The sequence below is a fragment of the Thamnophis elegans genome, chromosome 9 (genome assembly GCF_009769535.1).
Source record: "Thamnophis elegans isolate rThaEle1 chromosome 9, rThaEle1.pri, whole genome shotgun sequence".
Lineage (NCBI taxonomy): Eukaryota > Metazoa > Chordata > Lepidosauria > Squamata > Colubridae > Thamnophis > Thamnophis elegans.
The window spans coordinates 30,598,190-30,622,096 of record NC_045549.1 but is presented as its reverse complement, the minus strand read 5'-3'; the positions used below and the strand labels follow the sequence as shown (position 1 = coordinate 30,622,096).

The 23,907-nt window shown below is 44.7% G+C and overlaps 1 protein-coding gene across 1 annotated transcript in view; it reads right to left on the bottom strand.

Annotated features, from left to right (window-relative positions):
• ZNF827 (zinc finger protein 827) overlaps positions 1 to 23,907 on the bottom strand; it is a 154,510-nt gene that overhangs the window by 104,761 nt on the left and 25,842 nt on the right. Inside the window, 1 exon segment of the mRNA XM_032224027.1 lies at positions 416 to 1,432. Coding sequence (XP_032079918.1) covers positions 416 to 1,432 — 1,017 coding nt within the window.

The following is a 23,907-nucleotide window of genomic DNA, read 5'->3' as shown; positions in this document are numbered from 1 at the left end:
AGTATGTTTGCAAGCTTCATGAGTGGCAAGCATGGTTTTAGGCACAATGCTTTGTAGAAAACCATGTAAGTGTGAGAAAGTAAAGCAGAAATAGCATGCTGTTAGGGCAAAACAATCTGATAAATCGTCTCTTTGTGATGAAAATATTTTAAAACATAATATTCTGTACTGTAAAACATAAAAAGTTATTTGAATTCACCTATTAAATTTCATACAGGATTTTCCTGATACGTTTTTTGTCCATAATACAAAAAATATTGGAAACAATAGTTCCCTTTCAGGCATCAAGATGCTGGAGTGTTTGTTGTGAATACAGTATTTTTGCTGTTTTCTGTTTAGTTATATTTTCTGTATAATGTAAATGAAACAGAGATGAAGAAGTATAGAGAACTTAGAGCAAAATGAGAACTCCTACCTGAATTTGTGGTTTTAGAAGCTCTTCCTTTAGGGGCTGGGAGTAACAATAGTTCCAAAGACTGTGGTGGAATTAATTTCTCTTGCTTCATGTCTGAAAGCTGCAGGGGATCTTCTACAATCAGTGACTTTTTCTTTTCAGCCAAAAGGCTGCCTGCAGCTCTTGCAGCCACCTCCTTGAGTAGAGCTGCTGAAGAAGTCATTGAGGTGAGAGAAAGGAAAGAATTTGCGGGAGGTGAATGGTCCTGGCCAGGAGTCATGCTTCTTTCACTGACCTTCTTTGATAATGCAGCTAAGGTGGAGCTTGCTGATTGAGAACTAAATGGTGAAGGGAAGGTTTCAAACCTTATTGTTGGATCTTCAGTCCGAGAAAGAGACTTGTCTTGAAGGACTGCATTGGCAGCGGCTTTCAATTTTAGGATTGCTGAATCTGGAGACAAGCTGCAAGAGGGCATTGAGTTAGGCAACCATTTGCCTTGATTCCATATGAAACCTGTGTTTGGGCCATACTGATCGTTTTGTTCCTGTTTTTCAGCTAGCTTTCTTGCAAGGACACTTAGCTGCTGGGCATGATGTGTAGCTGGAGAAAAAGAGATATTTGAGCCAAGATTTACTGGGGACTCAACCCGGCCATTAACTGTGATAGTAGTGTCTAGCTTGAGAGAACCAGCCTCCAGCAGACGTCTCAAATTACTACTCAATGGCTTGTTTGACCCAGGATTATCATCATCACAGATAGAAGAAGATACGCTAGAAGAGAGATGTTCCCTGTTCTGTAATACATCTCTTATGGCCTCATTCTCAACAGCCACCAATTCCAATGTGTTGCTACTAGGAGTTCCGCTCCCCAAAGAAGTGTCTGGAGATGTGGATTGTTCTTGGATCCTGTCCTCAAAGGATAATTTGAAGTTCTCCTGGACTTCTCCATAAGATGCTTCTGATGGGGTTTCTGAAGAGTTCCCAAACCAATGCTCTTCCTCACTAAGTTCCTCTTCGGCTTCTTCCTGTCTAGTACCATCTGTGAAGAACCAAGGTATATAAATATATATATATTTCATTTTAAATTCTATCCATGTTATGTAAACAATAAACTAATTGATTCAAATATACCACTAATGACATAGTAACTAAGTAAATATTAAATTTATCAATAAATGTTAGTTTAATTTTAGTAATGCATCACAACATGGTAGTTCTATGGTAATAAAATGTGTAACATGAAGTATAAACAAACAGAATTCTTATCAACTAACTTCAGAATATTCTTGTCCGGGACTTCACAATAAGCAGGAATAAAATTTGATATTCTAGAAACTTAACCCAATATTAAGAAATCTGGTATAAGAGAAGCCTTACATATATGACATAGTTAAAGAAGTTTTTTTTATTGTAAACAAAAAGCAATATACATATAATTTACATGCTACAGAAAACAGAAATTGTTATAGATCATGCACACACACACACCACACACACTTTGTTCCTGGTTTAAATTCTAAGTTTTTTCCTCCCATTTATTCTACTTAATGGATCTTTTGCTGTTTTCTTGATCTTGACAGCGAAGAAACATTTGCTTCCAAAGTATAATGAGCTCTACATAGCCAGGTTCATCTGGATTTGTTTTGATGAACTATAGTAGCCCAAATAATCCAGCACAGGTATGTCAAAGCCTTTAATTTATAGTAGAGACTGTAATCACAAAGCCACTGAAAAATTACCTGAATGCTCCAGTATTGACAGCAAGATTCTCAGAATCAATGAGCAAACTTTCCAAACACACTATTAAAACTCACCCAAAATTTATGAAAATTGGTCATAAATTACATGAAGACTGATGGTACATTTAACAAATCCATACAACATTGCTGGCTGTTTATTTCTTTGTTCAATTTATGTAGCCGACGACTTCACATATTCAACTCTCACTGTTCAAGTAATAAGAATAAAAATCAGCTAAACATTTATCTCTTTGAGTTAAAATGTTAACTTCCTTCAGTCAAATAAGGTGAAGAAGATAATTATTCTTAATTATTATAGAGTTTAAAGCCAATAATCAAGGACAAATATATGGGAAACTATCCTTATTAATAAAAATGATATAAACACTGGAAGGAGGAAGGAAGAAGATGGGGAAATGAAGCCTTTCTGTAAACTCTTCATCAATAAATACTTTTAGGTATGCTATCTCTATATTTGATATCAAATTGTGATTTTTCATGGGGCTCTGATTTTCAGGAATGAGAACAAATGGGGGTGGGTGGGTGTTGCACTTTCCTCTTTGCTTTTTTTTTTTGCCAAGCAAGACTATTGTGGAACAGATTGCATGGATATTTGAAGCCTTGCCGGCTGTGGACTTTGTGTGACAAAGAAGCAAAGGTTTCATTATCCTAATGAATATGTGGATTATTCATTTGAACCCAATACATTCTTCTATTGATGGTCTGGAAGGAAAGAGGCTTTGGACGGCATTACATGGTCAGATTCTTCATAATAAAAAATGTAAGCCTTTTGTGGCTCAATGCAAGTTTTCTCAGACAGATGATGAAAGTCAGTTCTCAGCTTCATGGATTCAACTTCTCAAATCTGTGGTATATACATGTGAATGGGGATGATGGAGGAAACACAGTAAGAAGAACAGTGACATCTTCTTTAACCCTCTTGTACTCTTATCACAACTTAAGTCTCCCATCTATAGCCAAACAGATCTAGAAATCCTCAAACGTCCTGATAAATGAATCCCATATTTCACCTGACAATTCCTCTTTTAAATGGTCTCTTAAGGTTCTTTCATTATAGTTGAATCCTGAGTTAACAGCATAAAGTCAGTGGTATTCTCTCACCTGGCACTTACTCCGTCAGAGATGATAGTTTTCACAACTGGGAGCCTCTTGTTTGATTGCATCATTAAAGTTAGCCCTTATCAGTGTCATAAAATTGATGTAGTTGTCCAAGCTTATGTTGTTCTGCACTAAAATGGGAGGTGCCAATTTTGCAACTATGGCTATTTTTTGTCTTTCATTATTAGACTAATTGCATATAACATCTGAGACTGATTCATGGAAAAATCTTGACGTTTATAGAAATCTATAGAAAGGTAGCAAATTTGTCAGGATTCCCACCATATTTATCAGGTAGCAGAAGATGAGCACACAGCATCAGAAAGTTGCTGTTCCAGCAGTTGACTAATCTTGGGCCAAAACTGGTAAAGGGGCCGCTGATTATAGTAGACTCTGCCCTACTTGCTGATCTACCTGGTCTATCTTGATCCAGGCAGCTGAACATACTGGTCCATTTGGTCCACTTGCTGAAAACCTGGTCCTGATAAGGCACAGGTGATTTGATGTATACTTAATGGGTTTCAAAGGGATCTGTAATCATTATTAAAGCTATTGAAGTATCGGATTTCTTCCATTAGTACTATGAGTAGGAACAGGCAGATCTTGCTATCAGATTTCACACTAGACATACACATAAATCTTGATAATGAATACAATCAACTCTGTACAGTATTTAGTTTGGAGTTTGGAGTTTATTCAATTTGTAGGCTGCCCTATTCCCCGAAGGGACTCAGGGCAGCTGAACAAAAGCCAAGGGAGGGGAAATTACAAAAAGTAAGACAAAAACAATCAGACAATACGAACAATTTAAAAGCACAACAGACACAGCAAATTCGAGTAGGGAGGGGAACTCAACCCCAGGCTTGCTGGGACAGCCAGGTCTTCACGGCCGTCTGGAAGGCCCGAAGGGTGGAGAGGGTCCGAATCTCCATGGGGAGCTCATTCCAAAGGGCCGGAGCAGCCACAGAGAAGGCCCTCCTCCGAGTAGTTGCCAGCCGACATTGGCTGGCAGATGGAATACGGAGGAGGCCTAATCTGTGGGATCGAATGGGTCTGTGGGAGGTAATCGGCAGAAGGCGGTCTCTCAAGTACCCAGGTCCAATACAATGTAGGGCTTTATAAATAATAACTAGGACCCTGAAGCATATCCGGAGACCAATAGGTAGCCAGTGCAGCTCGTGGAGGATAGGTGTAACGTGGGTGTACCGAGTTGCACCCACAATCACTCGCGCTGCTGCATTCTGGACCAGCTGGAGTCTCCGAACACTCTTCAAGGGCTGCCCCATCTAGAGCGCATTGCAGTAGTCAGTCTTGAGGTCACGAGGGCATGAGTGACTGTTGTAAGATCCTCCCGGTTCAGGTAGGGACGCAATTGGTGCACCAGGCGGACCTGGGCAAATGCCCCCCTGGTCACAGCCGACAACTGATGATCTAAAGTCAGCTGTGGGTCCAGGAGGACTCCCAAATTGCGCACCCTGTCTGAGGGGGTGTATAATTTCACCCCCCAGCCTGAGAGATGGAATACTAAGCCAATTTGTGGGAGGAAAAAACACAAGCCACTCGGTCTTGTCAGGATTGAGAGCCAGTCTGTTCACCCCCATCCAGACCCTCACATCCTCCAGGCACTGGTACATCACGTCAACTGCTTCACTGAGTTGGCACGGGGCGGACAGATACAATTGAGTATCTTCCGCGTATTGGTGGTATCCTATCCCGTGCCGTCGGATGATCTCTCCCAGCGGCTTCATGTAAATGTTGAACAGGAGGGGGGACAGGACCGACCCCTGAGGCACCCCATAATTAAGGGGCCTAGGGGTCGACCTCTGTCCTCCAACCAACACCGACTGCAACCTGCCCGAGAGGTAGGAGGAGAACCACCGAAGAATGGTGCCTCCCACCCCCACCTCTCGCAACCGCCGCAGCAGGATACCATGGTCGATGGTATCGAAGGCCGTTGAGAGGTCCAGGAGAACCAGAACGGAGGCACGGCCCCCGTCTCTGGCTCTCCAGAGATCATCGGTCAGTGCGACCAAAGCAGTTTCCGTGCTGTAGCCAGGCCTGAAACCAGATTGGAAGGCATCTAGATAATCGGTTTCCTCCAAGGACCAACGGAGCTGAGAGGCCACCACTTTCTCAACAACCTTCCCAACAAAGGGGAGGTTGGAGACTGGACGATAGTTATTCAAAACGGCTGGATCCAAGGACGGTCTCTTCAGTAGGGGTCTCACCACCGCCTCCTTTAAAGGGGGGGGGAAAAGACCCCTCCCGGAGAGACGCGGTCACAATCGCCTGGATCCAGCCCCGTGTCACCTCCCTGCTGTTCGCGACCAGCCAGGAGGGACACGGGTCCAGTACACAAGTGGAGGCACTCACTGCTCCGATGGCCTTGTCCATCTCCTCAGGGGTAACAGACTGAAAATCAATCCAACGATGGCGCTCAAGACCCTCCCTCAGTACCTCGGCTGGCTCTGTGCAATTGGAGTCCAGGTTTGCCCGAAGCCGAGCCACTTTATCCGCGAGGAATTGACCGAACTCCTCAGCCTTACCTTGCAAAGTATTTGCTTATAGTAGAAGCTTCCAAATATGACATGGCAGACAAAAAAAGTACATGTATAGATCTGACTTTCACACAATACAGAAATCAATCTGTTTCTCTCTCCATCCTACACATCCACCTTTCCACCCACTCACCTAATTCATTCATCCAACTTTCCTATAACATTCACACACTCTCATAACACCCAGTTCTCTGATTACGTACAATGCTTAATGTCTCAGAACTTTGGGAACTTTTGCATATACTTCCCTCTTGCTTTTATAATTGTATAACTGGTTGTTTTTTTTTTTAACTCAATTTACCTTTTTATTCTTTGTTCATACAGTCAATGTTTCCTTAATGTTAGATGCCAAATTTAAGCTCTTTTTCAATCTCATTAATGCCTTGTGTATAGCTTTCCAGGCACAATTCCTATGTGGATTTTTGGATAGGAAAATATAGGCAATATATCACTCTACTTTGAAACTAACTTCCACACTGCTTAGTCCAGTTGCAGAACAACTAAATCTGCAGCTAATTGAACCCATGGCAATATTCTTTTTTATACTTAGAAAAAAAGTCTTACATTTCCAACTAAAGAGTATCTTTTCACAGATTTGTTTTCTGAAGTATTGAAAAATCCATAAATGCACATATAGAGGCTCTAGAACAACTTGCCATGGCCAACTTACTGTAGGACAATTCACCGCAGCCAATTCTCCATGGGACAACTCGCCGGAGGACAATTCAATGCTGTATTAATCATTTCCTTCAGTTGCTTTTACAATTGGTGACCATGCTTTCATCAAAATAATTGTAACTTTATTTAATTATTACGGGCCACAGTTCTGTTGAAATTAATTTAAGTTTGTATTTGTTGAGTTGTCCTCCGGATAGTTGTCCCGCAACAAGTCGGTTACGGCAAGTTGTCCTGCAGAGAAATGGCCGTGGAACCTGATCATAGCAAGTTGCCCCATTCCACATAAAAAAGAGATTAACTTATTCATCTCAACATTTTTCAAATTCTACCTAGAAATTTTAAGTAGCCCTTTATGTCACTTATCTTTGAAATATTAATGATAATTCAGAATATATTCAGAATATAATTTAAAATAATATTAGGCTTAAAGAAATGAACAACTCTTCCTAAGATTCTCCTAAGATTCCTCAGAAACAGAATAGTTATTTCATAAGAATGTATTCTAAAATAGCAAGGTAAAATGAACACTTCCCATAGAATTCTATTTTTTTTAACTGAAAACATGCTTCTATAACTACTTTTTCGTACTACTAGCAACTCTAACATACCTTTTGAGATGTTTCTGGCAGTGTTTTAAGAGTGACCCAATGCATCAGAGGTGGGTTTCTACCAGTTTGCACCTATTCGGTAGAACCGGTTCGTCAAATCTACCGAACCGGTTAGAAGAGGTTCCACCAGTGGACCCAGAAAGCAGGCCACACCTACAGAAGAGGTTCCAAAAATTTTTGAAACCCACCACTGCAATGCATATAAAAAGGTTATATAATGTATTAATAGAAATGCATTCAGAAACAGAATTAGTCAAAGACTGTATGATAAAGTGGGCACAAAATTTTGATGAACCAATAATGTTGGATACATGGGAAAAGATATGGGTAAGAAATGTAAAATTCACACAAGCCCAAAATTTGAGAGAGAACTTTTATAAGATTTTTATAGATGGCACTTAGATCCTAAAAAACTGGCTTACATATATCCGAATTTACAACCTAAATGCTGGAGATGTGATTGTGTTGATGCTACATATTACCATATATGGTGGACTTGTAAAAAGATTAAAGCATTTTGGATAAAAATATGGCGGATTATGCAAAATGTTCTTTAAAAAAGGATAAAGTTTACCCCTCAGTTATTTCTGTTAGGTATAACTACTAATTGTGCTGTTATAGAGACTCAATAATAGCAGCAAGGTGGCACAATACTGGAAGAAGGAAGATTTGTCTACTATTCAAGAATGGACATTAAAAGTAACAAACTTAGCAGAAATGGCTAAAATATCAGCATATCTCAAGGACCACTCAAATGAGAAATATAAACTGGAGTGGAGAAGATGGATTGACTATATTCAAAATAAATACGGGACTAAGAAATTCCAGATAGTTTATGACTGAAAAAGCGAGGAACGATATAATCTGTTTAGAGTTCGCCTAACAAAAGAGGAGTTAAAGCTCAAATGAAAGATGATACTAACTTTCTTTAAGTTTATTTTAGAACATCTTTGTTAAAGATTTATACCCTGTATTTGTTCTGGGAAATCGGAGGGGGGGGGAGGTTGGGGGGGGGTTGGGTTCGGGTGGGGAGAGTGGGGGAGGGGAGGTAAATATTTGTAAAAGCCTTTTTTTTTAAAATTTTCAATTAAAAAAAAGAGTGACCCAAGGTCAGTGATGGTGAACCCAAAGCACGCGTGCGTCCGGCCAGGCGAGGTGCTGCCTGTCAGCTGACCAGCGCGCATGTGCACACTGGCCAGCTGAGTTCACCCTTTTTAAAACCATTTTTCGCCCTCCCCAGGCTCTATAGGCTTTATAGGAGCCTGGGGAGGGCGAAAAGAGCCTCCCCTGCCCCCCGGAGGCCCTCCAGAGGCTTCATGAGCTTCTGCGAAGCCTCCAGAGCACAAAAAACTGGCCCTACAGGCAAACCGGAAGTTCGGGAATGGAACTCAGAGGGTAAAATGACCCTCGGAGGAACATTTTACTGCTCCAGAGGCTTCAGGGAAGCCTCCTGAAGGTCCCTGAAGCCTCTGGAGAGCGTCCGGGGGAGGCTCTTTTTGCCCTCCCCAGGCTCCTTTAAAGCCTCTGGAGCCTGGGGAGGGCAAAAAAAGCATGCAAAAAATGGGGGGAGCGCCTGTAGTGCCCGCACACGACCCCCCTGTGCTCCCCCCACTTATAGCACACGAGCCAAAAAAAGGTTCACTATCCCTGCCCTAGGTAGCTCCTCCTCACCATAGGCATTCAAAGGGTGGTAGATATGATCAAAGATTTTTTTTGTGCATCTTTAGCTGGCCAACCCTGAAGTAATCTAGAACAGTGGCAACGTCAGTATAAAATGGAATCTATCCTCGTTGCCAGATACCTTTCATTAGCATGACTGCTTTGAAAAATGAATGTTCCAAAGCACAGCAAGAGTTACAAAAAGATGATTAGACTTAATACCAAAAGCAGTAATGAAAAATAACCCAATTACATGGACATTCAGAGGGAACTGTAAACCAAAAATGGATTGTAGTGAATTGGATTGGATTGAACTTCCAATTATCTGGTGAAACAAACATATGAACAGAATTCTTATTTGAGTTTGTATCTGTTATAATATACAAAGCATCAATCAATTACTGGCTTAATGATTAATAGCGGAACACTGCATCTATGTGCTACTGAGTGAACATGAAAAACTGTTACAGGCATGACCATTTGACACCTGCTTAATTGTAATTTAGATTCAGCTCCTGCTTTCCGCCATGCTGAGATGGCTGATAGTAATAATTGTTTTAGTCTAATACAATTTGATGATTAAAGTTTTAGGAAGATACAATTCCAGTGAAAAGCCCAGGTAGAAAAACAGGTTTTTCTTTTGGATGTTATGGTCTTATTAACAATTTGTCTTATATACATTTTTTATTACAGTGTTCTCTTATTTTTGTCCTGATTCTTCAAAACCCTAGCCTAGATACTATAGAAAAGTATCTTCTGGACTTCCTGGGGGCGTGGCCTGTTGCCGAGGAGGGCTCCACCGAGCTCCTCAGAGATCTGGTCTGTATATCTAAATAAGATCATAGATAGCACCCCTTTTTGGCAAAAAAAGGGGCAGGGAGTAGCTCTGTAGGCGAGGGTCTATTCGTAAGCCACAGCCTTTTTCTTTTTTTTGGCTGTGGACAGAGATTAGATCCAGCCGGAGCAGAGCTTTTATCTCCAGCCAGTTCTTCTCAGCTGCCTTTTTTTTTTTGGCAGCCCCAGACAGGCTAGCCCCCCCCAGGACAAAACAAAGTTTTTTCAAGCTAGAATTGATACGGGCGGGTCCCACCCCTGTGAGATTTATGCTTTTATTACTATCTTAAATACCAGCACCATTTGTCTTAGAGACTTCTTTGTCTAAATGGACTTCAAAATGGCGATTTCTCTCCGTGGATGATTGATAGTGGATGTACTTAGCCGGTTTTACCTTCCTGCAGACCGCTCCTTAACAAAATAGACTCTTCTTCTTTGGAAATAGAGGGAAGCAAAGCGCTGCTTACTTGTTTATTTATTATGGCACCCAGGTCAAAGAAGCGTCTTGCTACAAATGTGTCTAAAGAATTTAAAGAATTTTTACTGGAACCACAGCCTTTGTCTCCTATGCCCTCTACTGGAGAATTTCTAACACAGGAATATTTCTTTAAAATGTTTAATGCCTTTAAACAAGAAATTAAGGAATTTGTATTGGAACTATATGATGATTTAAAGTCTAAAGTTAATCAAATGAAGGCGAATACGTTTGCAGCCGTGTCTGCCCTGTCAGATTACTCTGCTGAAATAGAGAACAAATTGGAAAGTTTGGAGAAGGCTAATTTTAATTTGACTACCAATATTCAAATTTTACAACAAAAAATTAGAGACAATGAAGAACAGCTCATGATGATAAATTTTAATAGGAAGGCATTTGCAATAAGAGTCAGAGGATTCTGTGAAAAGGAGCAAGAGAATTTGAAACAGACCTTTGCTGAAGCCTTCAGCGATGCGGTGGGAAGCCCGGGACTTAACTTTGATTGGCAGATTCGGAAAATCTATCGCCAGAACTCATTGATAGTGGAACAGCGACAGCTCCCGAGGGACATAATTATACATTTCTCTACAAAAGAATCTAGAAATGCGATTGTGCAAAAGTTTTATAATAACAGTCTCCGAGTTGATGGCCAGAACTTGATTGTCTTCAAAGAAATACCTTTCCAGATGTTAAAGGCAAGAAGGGACTACACCTTTTTAACTAAGGAGCTTAGGAGTCAACAGATTCGATACAGATGGGAGGCCCCTGCCGGCATCACGGTTACATTTGAGAATCAAAGATTTCGTCTTAACTCTGTTTCGGAGGCTCAAGATTTCTATTGCAGGATTCTGAAGGCGGGACTTCCTGACTCGCTTGGAAGAGAGGAGAGACAAGCGGAAGGAGAAGGCAAACGGCAGGCCATGTGGTTGCAAGATGGAGGGGGTAGCCCTTCCTCCCTCGGAGAAGCAGAAAAACGGAGATCGAGAATTTAGACATTTTAAAATACTCGCCAAAGTTGAGGACTGAATGGGGGTTTGAGACCTCTCTCCGGTAGAAAAAGCGGACTAATTCTTATTAGAAGGGAAAGCTGGGTGAAACTACTTTGAGCTAGATTTTAAATTAACGTTAGCATAAATTTGATAGTGGTAAACATCAGACAAGCAAGGGATGAGGGTAAAATATATGTGGAATGATTTACGTTGTTTAAGGCTTATTAGAACAGAAAGCTGGTTGGGATTATCTTAAGATAAGTGTAAAAAGAATGCGGAATGATTTATGTTGTTTAAACTTTGTTAGAAGGGACTATTTTAAAACAGAAGGTTAACTGACTCTTGCTGAAAGTATTGTTTGAATATGTGGAATGATCCATGCTATTTAACTTTTATTAGAAGGGAAAGTTGGTTGAAATTGCTTTGAGTTAGATTTTAAACAAATGCTAGTATAAATTTGATAGTGGTAAATATTAGACAAGTAAGGGATGAGGGTAAAATGCATGTGGAATGAGCTACGTTATTTAAATCCTATCAGAAGAGAAAGTCGGTTGGAATTATCTTAAGATAGAAATTGATTTCTGTGTAAAGTAATATTTGATCTACGCTGCTTAATTTTACTAAGAAGGGGAAGCTTGGCTAGATTATTTTGAATTACTGTTTGAAAAGGAGGTTAAGAAAGATCACTTACGCTGTTTAAATTTTACTAGAAGGGAAAGTTTGATTACTCTTCTGTAAAGTCATATTTGAATATGTGGCATGAACCACGTTGCTTAAATCTTATCGGAAGGGATCATGAGGTTTAGGAAGAGGAACGGGAGAGTCTACAGAAGGTTGGGGTAAATAGCAAAGAAGTAAGAGACGAGAATAAAATATAGATAGAATGATTTATACTATTTAAGCATAGATAAAGATGGGGGGCTGAGATCAACACAAAGAGTGGTTTCTTTTTCTTTTTTTCTTCTTTTTTCTTTTCTCTTTTTTTTCTCTCTTCTTTTTTTTCTGTTTTTCTTTCTTTTGACATATTACTTTTATTTTTTAATCCATATGTATACAAGATATTTTAGACAGAAGGTAGTGCCAGGTGTGGGCCCTGGGAAGTCGGGAGGATTGGGGATGGGGATTTGTGGGGGGGGTGGGGGGGTGTTAAAATAGTCTTAATAAGAATAAGAATGTATTTATATACGGTGGTTTTTTCTTTCTTTTATTTTATTTTATTTTTTTTCCTTGGTTCATTTTACTTTTATCAGATCAAACAACACTCGAATAAAGGCATACACCAAGGAGGGAGGTAGAGGGAAAGAAGAGGGAGGAGTAAGGAAGGAGTAAGGGGAATGTAAGGAGGGTGTCTGGGGAGTAAGGGGAGAAAGGTTTGTGGGGAAAGGGAAGTAGGAGGGGAGTGTTAGAGGGAGAAAGGAAAGTTGGAGGGGGTAGATGGGGTGTATGGAGGATGGAAGGGTTAGGTGGGGTTGTGAATGATGAGTTGTGTTTCCTTTTTATTTGTTCGTTTTATTCCCTTTTTCTTTTTTTCTTTTCTTATAGTAAATACCCTGTATATAAGTGATTGCAAATGGAATGTGAAAAATGAATAAAATATATTTAAAAAAAAAAAAAAGAAAAGAAAAGTATCTTCTGGAAACATTTTGTTGTTTACTTCACCCATATGTAGGTATGGATGACGTTATTACACAAGATATCAGTGGTGGGATTTAAATTTTTTTACTACTGGTTCTGTGGGCGTGGCTTGGTGGGCGTGGCATGGCTTGATGGGCATGCTTGGTGGGTATGGGAGGGGAATGACCATTGGTTTACCTGAATGGTTGTTCTCTAGGCGCTGCGGGAGTGTCCAAGCATGGGTTAACTTCAGCTTGCTGCCCAAGGACTGAGTTTAAATATTTAGTGTAGACACGCCTCCAGCTCCCCTTGGAGGTCAGTTTGAAAAACGATGATGTGGAGTCCAGAAAGATGTCATAAGAATTCAAGGTTAGGGCCACTATGGGGACATCAACCTGGGGGAGCTTCAGGAGATCCTCCATGCCAGCTTCCATAGAATAAAGCTTCTTGTCTACCCCACTTGGATTAGCCATGGAGCCCGGCTGGGCCCACTGACGTTGTATAATGTCCAGGAATAACTGTGGAGCAGGGACCAACTCCTGGGGTGGGGGTTGTTCCTTGAACAGCCCTGCCCCTAGATCCTGAGATCCAGCAGTTGACTTGTTGCCCTGTTTGGCAGAATTCTTATCAGATTGCGCGGGAAGCCCCATCTAAATGGAGGAGGCCCTAGCCTTGGTGAGAATGGCCCAAAACATAGAGGGCTTGAATAACCCCGAGAAAGCAGGAATGTCAGGGGTCAGGTTCTCATCCTTGACAGATCTGGGGCATCCTGACCGCCCTCCTCTGCATCAGATGCTTTGCTGATGGCCGAGGAGGCAGGAGGGGAGACCCTACCCTCCTACTGGGGGGCTCAACAACCTTTGGTTTGACTTTGGTTCGGCCTGGGAGAGGCAAGGAAAGACCCAATTGCTGGATACCATCAGCAATCCTCTGAGAGATACCCCTTGCACTTCCTTCATGGCTGGGGTCAGCTCAGGAGTGGAATCTTGGTTCTGGGCAAATCCCTGGCTATAGGCCCAGGAGGGGAAATTTCCTCTTCCAACAGGGAACAAGACTCCTCCGTGTATTCCTCCTCTAGAGATGAGGCCAAGGACCTGGGAGTTGCCCTAGAGGGGTTAGGGGAGAACCCAAAATCGCCCTCCTCCCCTACACATGGAGATTCTTCTGGTGGAAGATCTAAAGTAGGGGAATTTGCAGGAACCTCAGCAGGTGGAAGGAGATCTTTTTCAAGCCCCTGGTTGCTCTGAGCCTTCTGAAATTGTTTTTCTAGGGCTCTCAGCCAGCCTCTTCTGCCTTGCACACCTTCCTTGCTTTGGGCTGTTTGCCTTTAGTGGCCAGAAAGCCAAAGTCCCTGTAGCTGCCAATCAAGGTATTCAGGGGAGGGGGAGACCTGCCTGGAGACCCAGAGCAAGGCCACTTGACCAACACCCCTCCCAGCGGCGATCTGCTAAGTGACCAGGCTACAGCACAGGAAAAGAGAAAAAATGGCTTGAAAAAACATGCTTTTTTTCTCTTCCAAAATGGCCACCAAACATTAGGAGCTACACCGTGCTTCCGTCGGTAATCCGGAGTGCTCAGTAGAGTCTCTAGAGCTAAGAGGGACCTTCTGACACCTTGCAGGGGCACCTGACCTCCCTACCTGGCCCCTAAGCTCACCAACGGCTGCTGATGAGCCTCCCGGTGCTGCCAGAACTGCATGGAAGCACGGGAGGCTGGAAAGGCTCCAGCAGCCTGGTCGGCACGTGAGGAAGGCTATTTAGACCAGTGGTCCCCAACCCCCGGTCCGCGGACCGGTGCCGGGCCGTGGAGTACCTGGCACCGGGCCGCGCAGCGGCCGGGGGCCATGATCGCTGCAGCGGCCGGGGGCCATATTTGCAACTTTGTAGTCCTCATGAACGCGCCCTTTCTCTGCCCCCCCGCCGCCCCAGATGTGCGGGGCTGGGGGGGCGAGGGGAGGCCCGATCTCCCCCCCCGCCCTCTTGCTCTGCTCGCCCCGGGAGGGAGGGGGCGGCGGCGGCGGCCTCGGCCCGAACTTGGGATGCTGCTGGCGGAGGCTGCCTGGGAGACGAAACTTTGTCCGCGGACTCACCCGGCCCGCCTGCCCCGTGGAATGACGAGGGGGGGGCAGGAGGGGGCGGCGGCGCTGCATTTTCCTCCCAAGGAGAAACTAAGGTTGCGGGGGGGAGGGGCGCAGCGCGGCCGTTTCGGGGGAACTTGGGGAGCTTCGCCGTTCCGAGAGGCGCTTCGCGCGCAGCCCCACCCAGGTGGGAGATGTTTTCCTCCGCCGAGGCGGGGAGGGGGGGTTTACGTAAGACTCGCGGCGCAGCTCTGCCCCCCCTCCTGGAGTGTCACCTGCCTCCCGCCCCTCCCCCCCGCCGCTCCGCCGAAGCGCTTTTTGTGTCAGGCTGGCGGGGCTCTCGGGGGCCCTTCGGCCACAGCCCGCCTTCTCCCCCTCTTCCCTTCATGGAGCGCGGCGCGGAGGCCCACCCCCTCGGAAGCAGCCGGCCTCCGCCGCGCCAGCCGCCCGCCCGCCCGAAGTAGGACACAGGGCCATCTTTTTCCCCCGCCGAACTGCGAGGAAAAAGGGCTGCCCGAGCGAGCGGATCGCGGGGTCGGTTCCCCCTCCCTTCCCCCGGCGGCCGAGGAGGAGGAGGCGGGGCGGCCTCACGGGCTGTCGGCCTTGGCGTGAAGGAAGCCCCCCCCGCCCTGCGGAACGCGCGCCCAGGATGGCCGCCTTCCCACCCGCCGGTCCGGAAGGCCGAGGGAGGCTCGTCTGACTGGTCCGCGGCGATAAAAAGGTTGGGGACCACTGATTTAGACGAATCAACTTCTTGTAATGGGAAAAAAACAAAAAACCTAGGTCTATCTAAGGCTACAACTGTGGAAGAAACACTAAACTAATTGGGAGAAATCCAGCTTGCTGAGTTTTTCAAATTGACCTCCAAGGGAACTGGAGGCATAGCTACACTAAAGATTTAAACTCCTTAAAGTCCTTGGGCAGCAAGCTGAAGTTAACCCATGCTTGGAAACTCTAAGCAGCACCTAGGAGGAAGATACTGTAAAATCTCCATTCCGTCCCCACTCCAGGGGAAGGTTACTACAAAATCCCCATTTCCTCCCAATCAGCTGGGACTCGGGAGGCAGAAAATAGATAGGGGCAGGGCTAGTCAGAGATGGTATTTTCCAGTTCTCCGAACTACTCAAAATTTCCACTACCAGTTCTCCAGAACTGGTCAGAACCTTTTGAATATCACTTCTGATTGATATGCTAATGTCAGATGTTAGGATGCAATGATTATGTTATGTAAATGTGGTTGCATATGTGTCATTTTGAAATCACTAATGTTGTGGAGACTACTGTAAATGTTCTTTCATGAAAAAGTAATAAATAGGGTGATATCATAAACCAGTGTAAATCAAATGCGCTTATATTGTTTCTTGGAAATGATTAGGAAGGAGGTTCAAAAGGTGGAAATGGACAGTTTGTCTAATAAAGGTTTAATCTGTCTGATTCTACCTTTACTTTTACTAAAATAGCTAACAATCATATTCTCCATAATCAGCTATTTTGCCAATGTTGGCAGTAATCTCAGGGGATGCAAAATGAGAAGAGGAGCTATGCAGCCTCTCCTAATCTAGATTCATTGGGTAGATAATCGGTCATAATCAACTGAGATTCTTCTAACTATGTAGAACTACAACCATTATTTTAAAAGACTCTTGAAAAACATGGAATTGAAAAACAACAGTCTATGTATGTACAATAGAATGCCAATGATATATTTCTGAATAAATTTGTGTAAGAGTGAACTACAAAGATTCTTCAGTTGTAAAAAGCTATCTTTCTCTGTGTTATGCAATTATTTTTAACTATGCCAAACAATGTCAGGGTTCCAAAAAATACCCCCAACGAAATAAAACTCCAAGGCTTGTTTTTCCTCAAAGTTCCACTTTATTAGAGATGTCATGTTGACACATCTGGGAAAACCCGAATCTGAAAGCTTCCAGGTTTTCCCACCCAGTTGAAAGTTCGCACCCACAAGTACATCACATGGTCCAGTCCTTCACTGCCACGAAGACAGAGTCCTCCAATCCACATCTGCCCAGGTGCAGGGACAAAAGCAACCTTGACATTCTGAGAAAGAATGTTATTATGGCTACACATCACCCAACTCCGTAGAATTCCCCTATCCCATTTTCCCACAGTAGAAAGTGTGGCAGGCCTGAAATCCAAAAAACGAAAGATAGCTTGCAGGTCTGACAAACTGATTCTTAAACTTTGTCTCTTTCAAGCTGTTTCTGATTTTGTTCCCTGCTAAAAGTTCTAAGATCTATTTACATCTAAAATTTTCCTCCTGGATTGGAATTACTGGACTGCTTAATTATGATGATGCCAAGTAGCAGGTTTCCTAATTACCCAGTGTCACTGAAGTCACTGAATGTTTTTATCCAATAACTTGCAATATCAGAAAATATTTACGCTCACATATTGTAGGATACCCAATTTCAATCAGTCATTTCCCATTATTGTAGTAGATATAGTCAGCAAAATTGGATTTCCTAAATTGTATTTTTCTGCCAACAAATTCTATCAAAGGGCATCAACTGAAAATACTAAAACAACAAAAAAAATAATAACATTGAAGTACGGGATTGCCATGTGTCCTGATTTCTGACATTTCTCTATTTTGGAAGCATCCTCTGAAAAATAATTTAGTTTAAGACTAGTTTGTAGATAAACAAAGAAAGGAAAACTGGAACTTTGAAAACTGTCCAAACACCTTTTTGGACAGCAGAAAGGGCGTTGGTACTTACCTGATATGTATGGGTTAACGTGGTCCGTGCTCTGATTGGACTGAGTCTGATTAATAATTATTATCCTATATAACCTGCCCCTGTGAGTGGCTCCACCCAGCTTTCGGCAAATAAAAGAAGACAAATTCAACGTGTTATCCAAACATCAACTTTACTATCAATTCAATGGTTAAACGTAGGTATCCCTCCATCCATAAACAACAGGTAATCACCCTGAAAAACACCAGAGGTTGCAGAAAATGGTTTGAAACAGTCACCCAATATGGGTGGAGCCGGATGCTATCTCCACCTTATTAGAAGAGGCGTATCAGGTAAGTACCAATGTTCTTTCTCAATAAGGGTGGAGATAGCATCCATGTATGGGACATACCCAAGCCTGCCTGTTCTCAAGGATGGGATCCTGACTGTTCCGAACGTGATCCGTCAGTATGAACTGCTTGCAACACCCTGCGGCCAAATGCTGAGTCAGCCGATGCAAATTTATCAAATTCATGCTGCGGCCATGCAGATTTCATCTAGAGAAGCTTGTGCGTCACACGCCGTGGTAGTGGCTGCGCCTCCTGACGTGACTCATATGCAGTGGCTACGCATCACCTTGCCCACCTACCGATGGTGGCCACCGAAACCCTTTCACCTAAGAAACTGGGCTGAAGTGAAACAAAAATCGCCTCCGTTTGCCTGATATCTGACGTACGTTGGAAGTATATTTTAAGTGCCCTAAGCACGTCTAATTTGTGCCATTGTCTTTCTAATTGATGCATTGGTGTGGGGCAGAAATTAGGCAGTACCACCTCCTGGGCCCGATGGAACCAAGATCCTACCTTTGGCACGAACAAAGGATCTAGCTTAAGAACCACTCGGTCTATGTGGAATTTACACAGGTCTTCACGAACCAATAGGGCATGTAGTTCTGATATCCTTCCAGTGGAGGTTACCGCTACCAAGAAGGCAATCTTCCAGGTAAGGAACTGCATGGAGACCTTGTGCAGGAGTTCTAAGGGTGGACCAATGAGGGCCTCCAGGACTTTGGTGATGTCCCAAGTTGGGTACTAGTGTACGATCTGTGGCCTTAGATTGGCAGCCCCCTTCAAGAATGTCCTCACTGTGGGGCGATTCGAGAGGGACAGTTCCCCCCAGGTAAGTATGGTACTCAACGCAGCCACCTTTCTTCAAATGATGTTGGACGATAACCTCTTTTCGAGTCCATCCTGGAGGAACTCCAGGACCTGTGGAATAGAGGACTCTGCTGGAGTGACCTGTCTGACCAAGCACCAGGGGCAGAAGATCTTCCAGGTCGCGTTGTAAATACGGATAGTCGAGGGCTGCCTGGAGGTCTGAATGGTGTCTATGACCCTGGTCAAAAAGTCCCCCCCCCCGAGAGCAAGCCGTTCAATCACCAGGTGGTCCAGCTGGAGCCACTGGGGCTCTGGGTGCTCCAGTGACCCCTGACTGAGGGCGATCATGTCCAGTGGAATTCTCCAGGGACTCTCGGCCGACAACATCTGAAAGTCGGTGAACCATGGCCATTGTGGCAAGTAGGGGACGAGAAGAATGATCTCTGCTCTGACACTGATAATCTTGCAGATAACCCTGGGTAGAAGCAGCACCAGAGGGAAGGCATACAGAGACCCCTGGGCCAGGGGCAGCGAAGGGCATCCAATCCTTCTGCACCTGGTGTGTGGAACCGCGTGAAGAACTGGGGAGTTGAGTGTTGGATGGGGTGGCAAAAAGATCCACAAACGGGACCCCAAAGCGCCATGTGATGTCTTGGAAAAGAGAAGGATGCAGTCGCCATTCAACCTGCTGAAATGGAAAGAAGGTTGTGTTCCACCCAGGTGCCCAGGGTATCAGCCTCCAACATGAGATTCCTAAATCTAGTGCTGCCCTGCCTATTTATATGGGCCTTAGCCATTATATTATCCATTAGAATCAGTACGTGTTGACCCATGATGAAGCGTTGGAAGCTCTACAACGCTAACCTTATGGCCCTGAGCTCCAACCAGTTAATAATCTTTTCTGCCTCTTCCTGGGTCCACTGGCCCTGCACCACCTGTGACCTCATGTGTGCTCCCCAGCCATACAGGCTCGCATCTGTGGTGATGGTGACTCTGTTGACTACCCTGAAATGGCACCCTTTCTCTATGGCCGGAGACCTCTACCAGCAGAGAGACTGATGAACTTCCCTGGGCAAAGAAACCCTAGCCAAAGAGGTGCTGTTTCTCTCCTTCTGGAATGGCAGCAGGAACCACTGTAGGTCCCTTGTGTGAAGCCTGGCCCAGGGTACTATGGTGATGGCCAACACCATCTTTCCCAGCAGTTCAGCTAGAGTAGCGAGTGACACCCTGTTCTCCACCTCAGTCACGAGTAGCTTAAGGCCATGGACCCGTTCCTCGGAAAGGAAAACCTGCCCGCCCACCGAGTCTATCCAGGCTCCCAGGTAGAGAATTCTGGTGGTTGGTGTAAAGTGACTCTTAGTTTCATTAATGGAAAAACCATGGGACTGGAGCACATGGATTTTTGTGTCGAGGTCATCCCTGGCAGTTTCATGTGAAACCGACTGCACCAATATGTCATCGAGGTAAAGTTGCACCCTGATGGGTACGGTATGCAAATGGGCTGCCAGGGCGGGCAAAACCTTAGTAAAGACATGGGCACAGAAGAAAGGCCAAAAGGCAAAGCTGTGTATTGATAATGACAAGAATTATAACAAAAACAGATGGTGCTCCTGCAGGATGGGTACGTGCAAGTATGCCTCCGTTAGGTCAATTGAGGTGAGAAAATCCTCCTCACACACCCCTTCCAAAATTGTGTGTAACAAATGCATTTTGAAATGTTTATAACAGATATAGCTGTTCAATCTCTTTAAATGAAGGATGGCTCTCCACCCTCCCGAGGCCTTGGGTATGACAAACAAAATGGAATAGAACCCCTGGCAGATCTGGGCAGCCAGAACCTCCTGGATGGCTCTAATATCAAGGAGATGCTGGATGGCCAACCATATCAGGAGTCTCCTCTGCGGGTTGCCAGATATGGGGCACCGAATAAAAAACTTTAGGGGGGGGAAGGAGATGAATTCCAAGGTCAGATCGAATCTGACCATGGCTCTAACCCAGTTGTCAGATGTTATGGCCTCCCACTGGTTGGCAGTCGGAAACTGGTCCTGAAACGGATTAGGGTTTGCGGTAGTATCGGTTGCCGCCACCCCCCAAAAGGGCCGGTTAGATTGGTTCCTGCTCTGTTGCCTATATTGTTGTTGTCTTGGGCGCTGGCCAAAACCTCCCTGCTGACGGAACCCCGATGGGAAGTAGTCGGAGTATCTAAAGGATCCCCCATACTCTTGAGCCCTAAAGTGCTGTCTCCTAGGGTAGGGGGCTGGGCGGGAAAATCCCCTTAGGGTTAGAGGGGATTTATCCTTATCCTTGCCCTCGAAGCAGTGGTGTAAGAGCATCCCTGAATAGGGCTCCCCCCTTGTACGGCTCCAAAGCCAGGTGCCATTTATGCTTCATATCGATCTGCCACTGCCGTAGCTATAGGAACCATAGGAGCCTGCAGGAGGCTACCGCTGAAACCATGGCCCTGGAGGCGAACTGAATGGCACTCAGTGTGGCATCCGAGATAAATTATACCACAGCAACAATTTTATTTAAGTCCTGATGTGCTCTAGAGTCTCCTGCTGGAATGCGTTCCTGTAGCTGTTGTAGCCAAAAAAAGACTACATCTTGAAAAAAATGAAGCAGCTGTTGAGGCCTGCATCACCCAGGCAGCCGCCTGGTGGCCCCGCTGAAGGACCTGATCTGCGTTGATCTTCAGGCTTAAGGATATCTTCTTGCAAGCCTGGCATGGCGGTGGTGGTGTGTAGGGCAGCAATGGGGGAGTCAATAGTAGGCCACAGAAGGGTCTTGTCAAGCTGTTCAGCGACATTGTAGAAACGTCTGTCATTGGCAGAGGGTGCTGGGCCAGAAGTTGGTGATGATCACTGCCTCTGCACCGTGTCGATGAACAGCCGGGATGGTGTCGGCCTTCAGTTTGTGCTCCTTGAACAGGATGTGCTCCTTGAACAGGACGCTGGCCGATGCTGGTTGAACTGGGGTGATGGTACCTTCTGCCTGGACCCTGAGGTTGGAGGCTGTCTTGGCCTTACACAACAGAGGTTTAAACAGGGCAGGGGGAAAGAGGCCCGTGCAGGTGGGCTTATCCAGAGTTGCCCCTTCCTTCTCCAAGAGTTCGGCATCCCTGATCTCCCCCCTCTCAGAGGTGGGGGAAGGGCTGAGATGGGGCTCAACTGGTGACAGGTGTCCAAGGAATCCCTGCTGGCATCGTCTGGTTCCTTTCCTGGAGCCCCACCACGATCCCTTGCCTTATTGCTATGGCTATGATGTCCAGGAAACCGGAAGCCGTGGGTGGCAACCCAGGCATGGGATACAAGGTAGGCAAGGAATCCAATTGTCCCTCTGGCTGAAGTTGGAGTGAAAGTGGCCTCCACAGTCCTGCTTTGCGACCGCAAGGCAGTGTTGCCCCTGAGCCCTGATGTGTTGATGGGCAACATGGGGCTAAATGGCTCCTGGGATAACTCCAGCTGCAGCGGGGGCAATGGGCGAGGATGATTAGGCAAGGCCGGATCCCTATAAGGATGGTGCTGCACAGGCCCTGGCTTCTCCAGGTGTTTAGTCTTAGAGGCTAATATGGAGGCCTTCTTGGGCTTCGAGCTCTTATGGGATGATGAGCTCTTACTGGTGGCCTTTCCACCCGTATGTCCCTGCTGCTGTCGGCCATGCTGCCTGTCGGACAAATGCGGGAGGCAAAATACCAGCCGCGACTCTCTCGCTCGGTCCCTCCCCACTAAAATGGCGTTCATGCCCTTTTGCGCTCAGTCCCTCCCCACTAAAATGGCGTTCATGCCCTTTTTGTGCTGTCCCAGGCCTTTGCGCCTCTTCTTGTAATGTCCTGGGCTCGCTGAGCGGTGCTGGGTCGTTGGAGGATCACTTGTTCCCGGCACCGATCTCGCCTCCTTCTGGCTATGTGCGCTTCTTGCGGGAAGCCTGCTTTTGGCTGAGGGAGCCTAGAGGAGCTGGCCACGCTACAGGTGATCTTCCGTGCTGCTGCCAATGCTGATGCGTGCTTTGGAATGTCTGGGCCTTGTGAATACCTGGCCCTGCGGGTCGCCACGTCAAGCCTCGCAGCCAGAGCCACGAAACGGCTGTCAAAGGTGAAGCGCCTCTCGCCCAATTGTGCAGCCCAATAGCTGAGGGTGAGATAGGCACCCTTCCCCCAAGGACAGGGATAGAGTGCGAGCACCTAAGAGTCAGAGCCCAGCGGCCAATGGGTGCCAGCTCCTGTCACACTGCTGTCCAAATACTCATGGCAATACAAGCCACTTGGTAGAATAATATGGAATATAATCAGTAGTAAGGAATGACAAGGTAAGAGAACAACGGATAACATGACCATCCTAGAGTGGACTGAGTCGAAAGCTAGGTGGAGCCACTCACAGGGGTGGGTTATATAGGATAATAATTAATTATTAATCAGACTGAGTCCAATCAGAGCACGGAGCAGGTTAACCCATACATGGATGCTATCTCCACCCTTACTGAGAATAAGCAGGTTACATACCTCATAATTTTCTACATTGTGTTCAATACACTTTTTTTTAATCAGAAGCAGTGTAATGTTATAATATAGTATAATTAATTTTGATACATTCTATTACATTTTGATACATTCTATTTGATAAAAAATGTGAACATACATACATTGAAAATGCCTGCTCGCCTATATTCTTTATAAATAAGACAAAAGTAGGTAGATTTTCTCCATGACAATCAGTCCCTAACTTAAACTTTCAAATCTTCCAACTTGGTAGTCATTGCCACTATAATTCACCTTGCTGCTGGTCTTTCTGTCAATCTTTCCCAAAATGAAGGCCTTCCCAAAGAACTAGGTCTTTGCATAATGTGTCCAAAATGCACTTAAAGTACTTTAAATTTATTTACCTGCAACTGTTTTTCAATATAGTTAATATCAATGCCAGTCAGTTTCCAAGGAACATTAGGAAAAGGTAATGAAGAGAACTGGAAAAGTGGAAGAGTTGTACTTCAGCACACTACAAAGTGATGAACTATTAGCAGATATTTAAAAAGACTTTCAGCAAAATGGAAGCATTCTTTTTTAGTTCGAAGGATGAGATCAGATTGGTTTATTGCTTGGATTGATGTAGCCTCCCTATGGCCAAAGATTATATCACCTCTTAACAAAGGGCACAAAATAATGTAATTACTTTGAAAACTTCTACAAAATCAAATGAAATGAGTGAAAACTTTTTTAAAAAATGAAAAAGTCTTCCTCCAATAAGAAAAAGAACGCCAACAAAATAGATTGCTAAACTTTCAGCTGAAAAGTTTACATAACTTAATGGACATTGCAGCT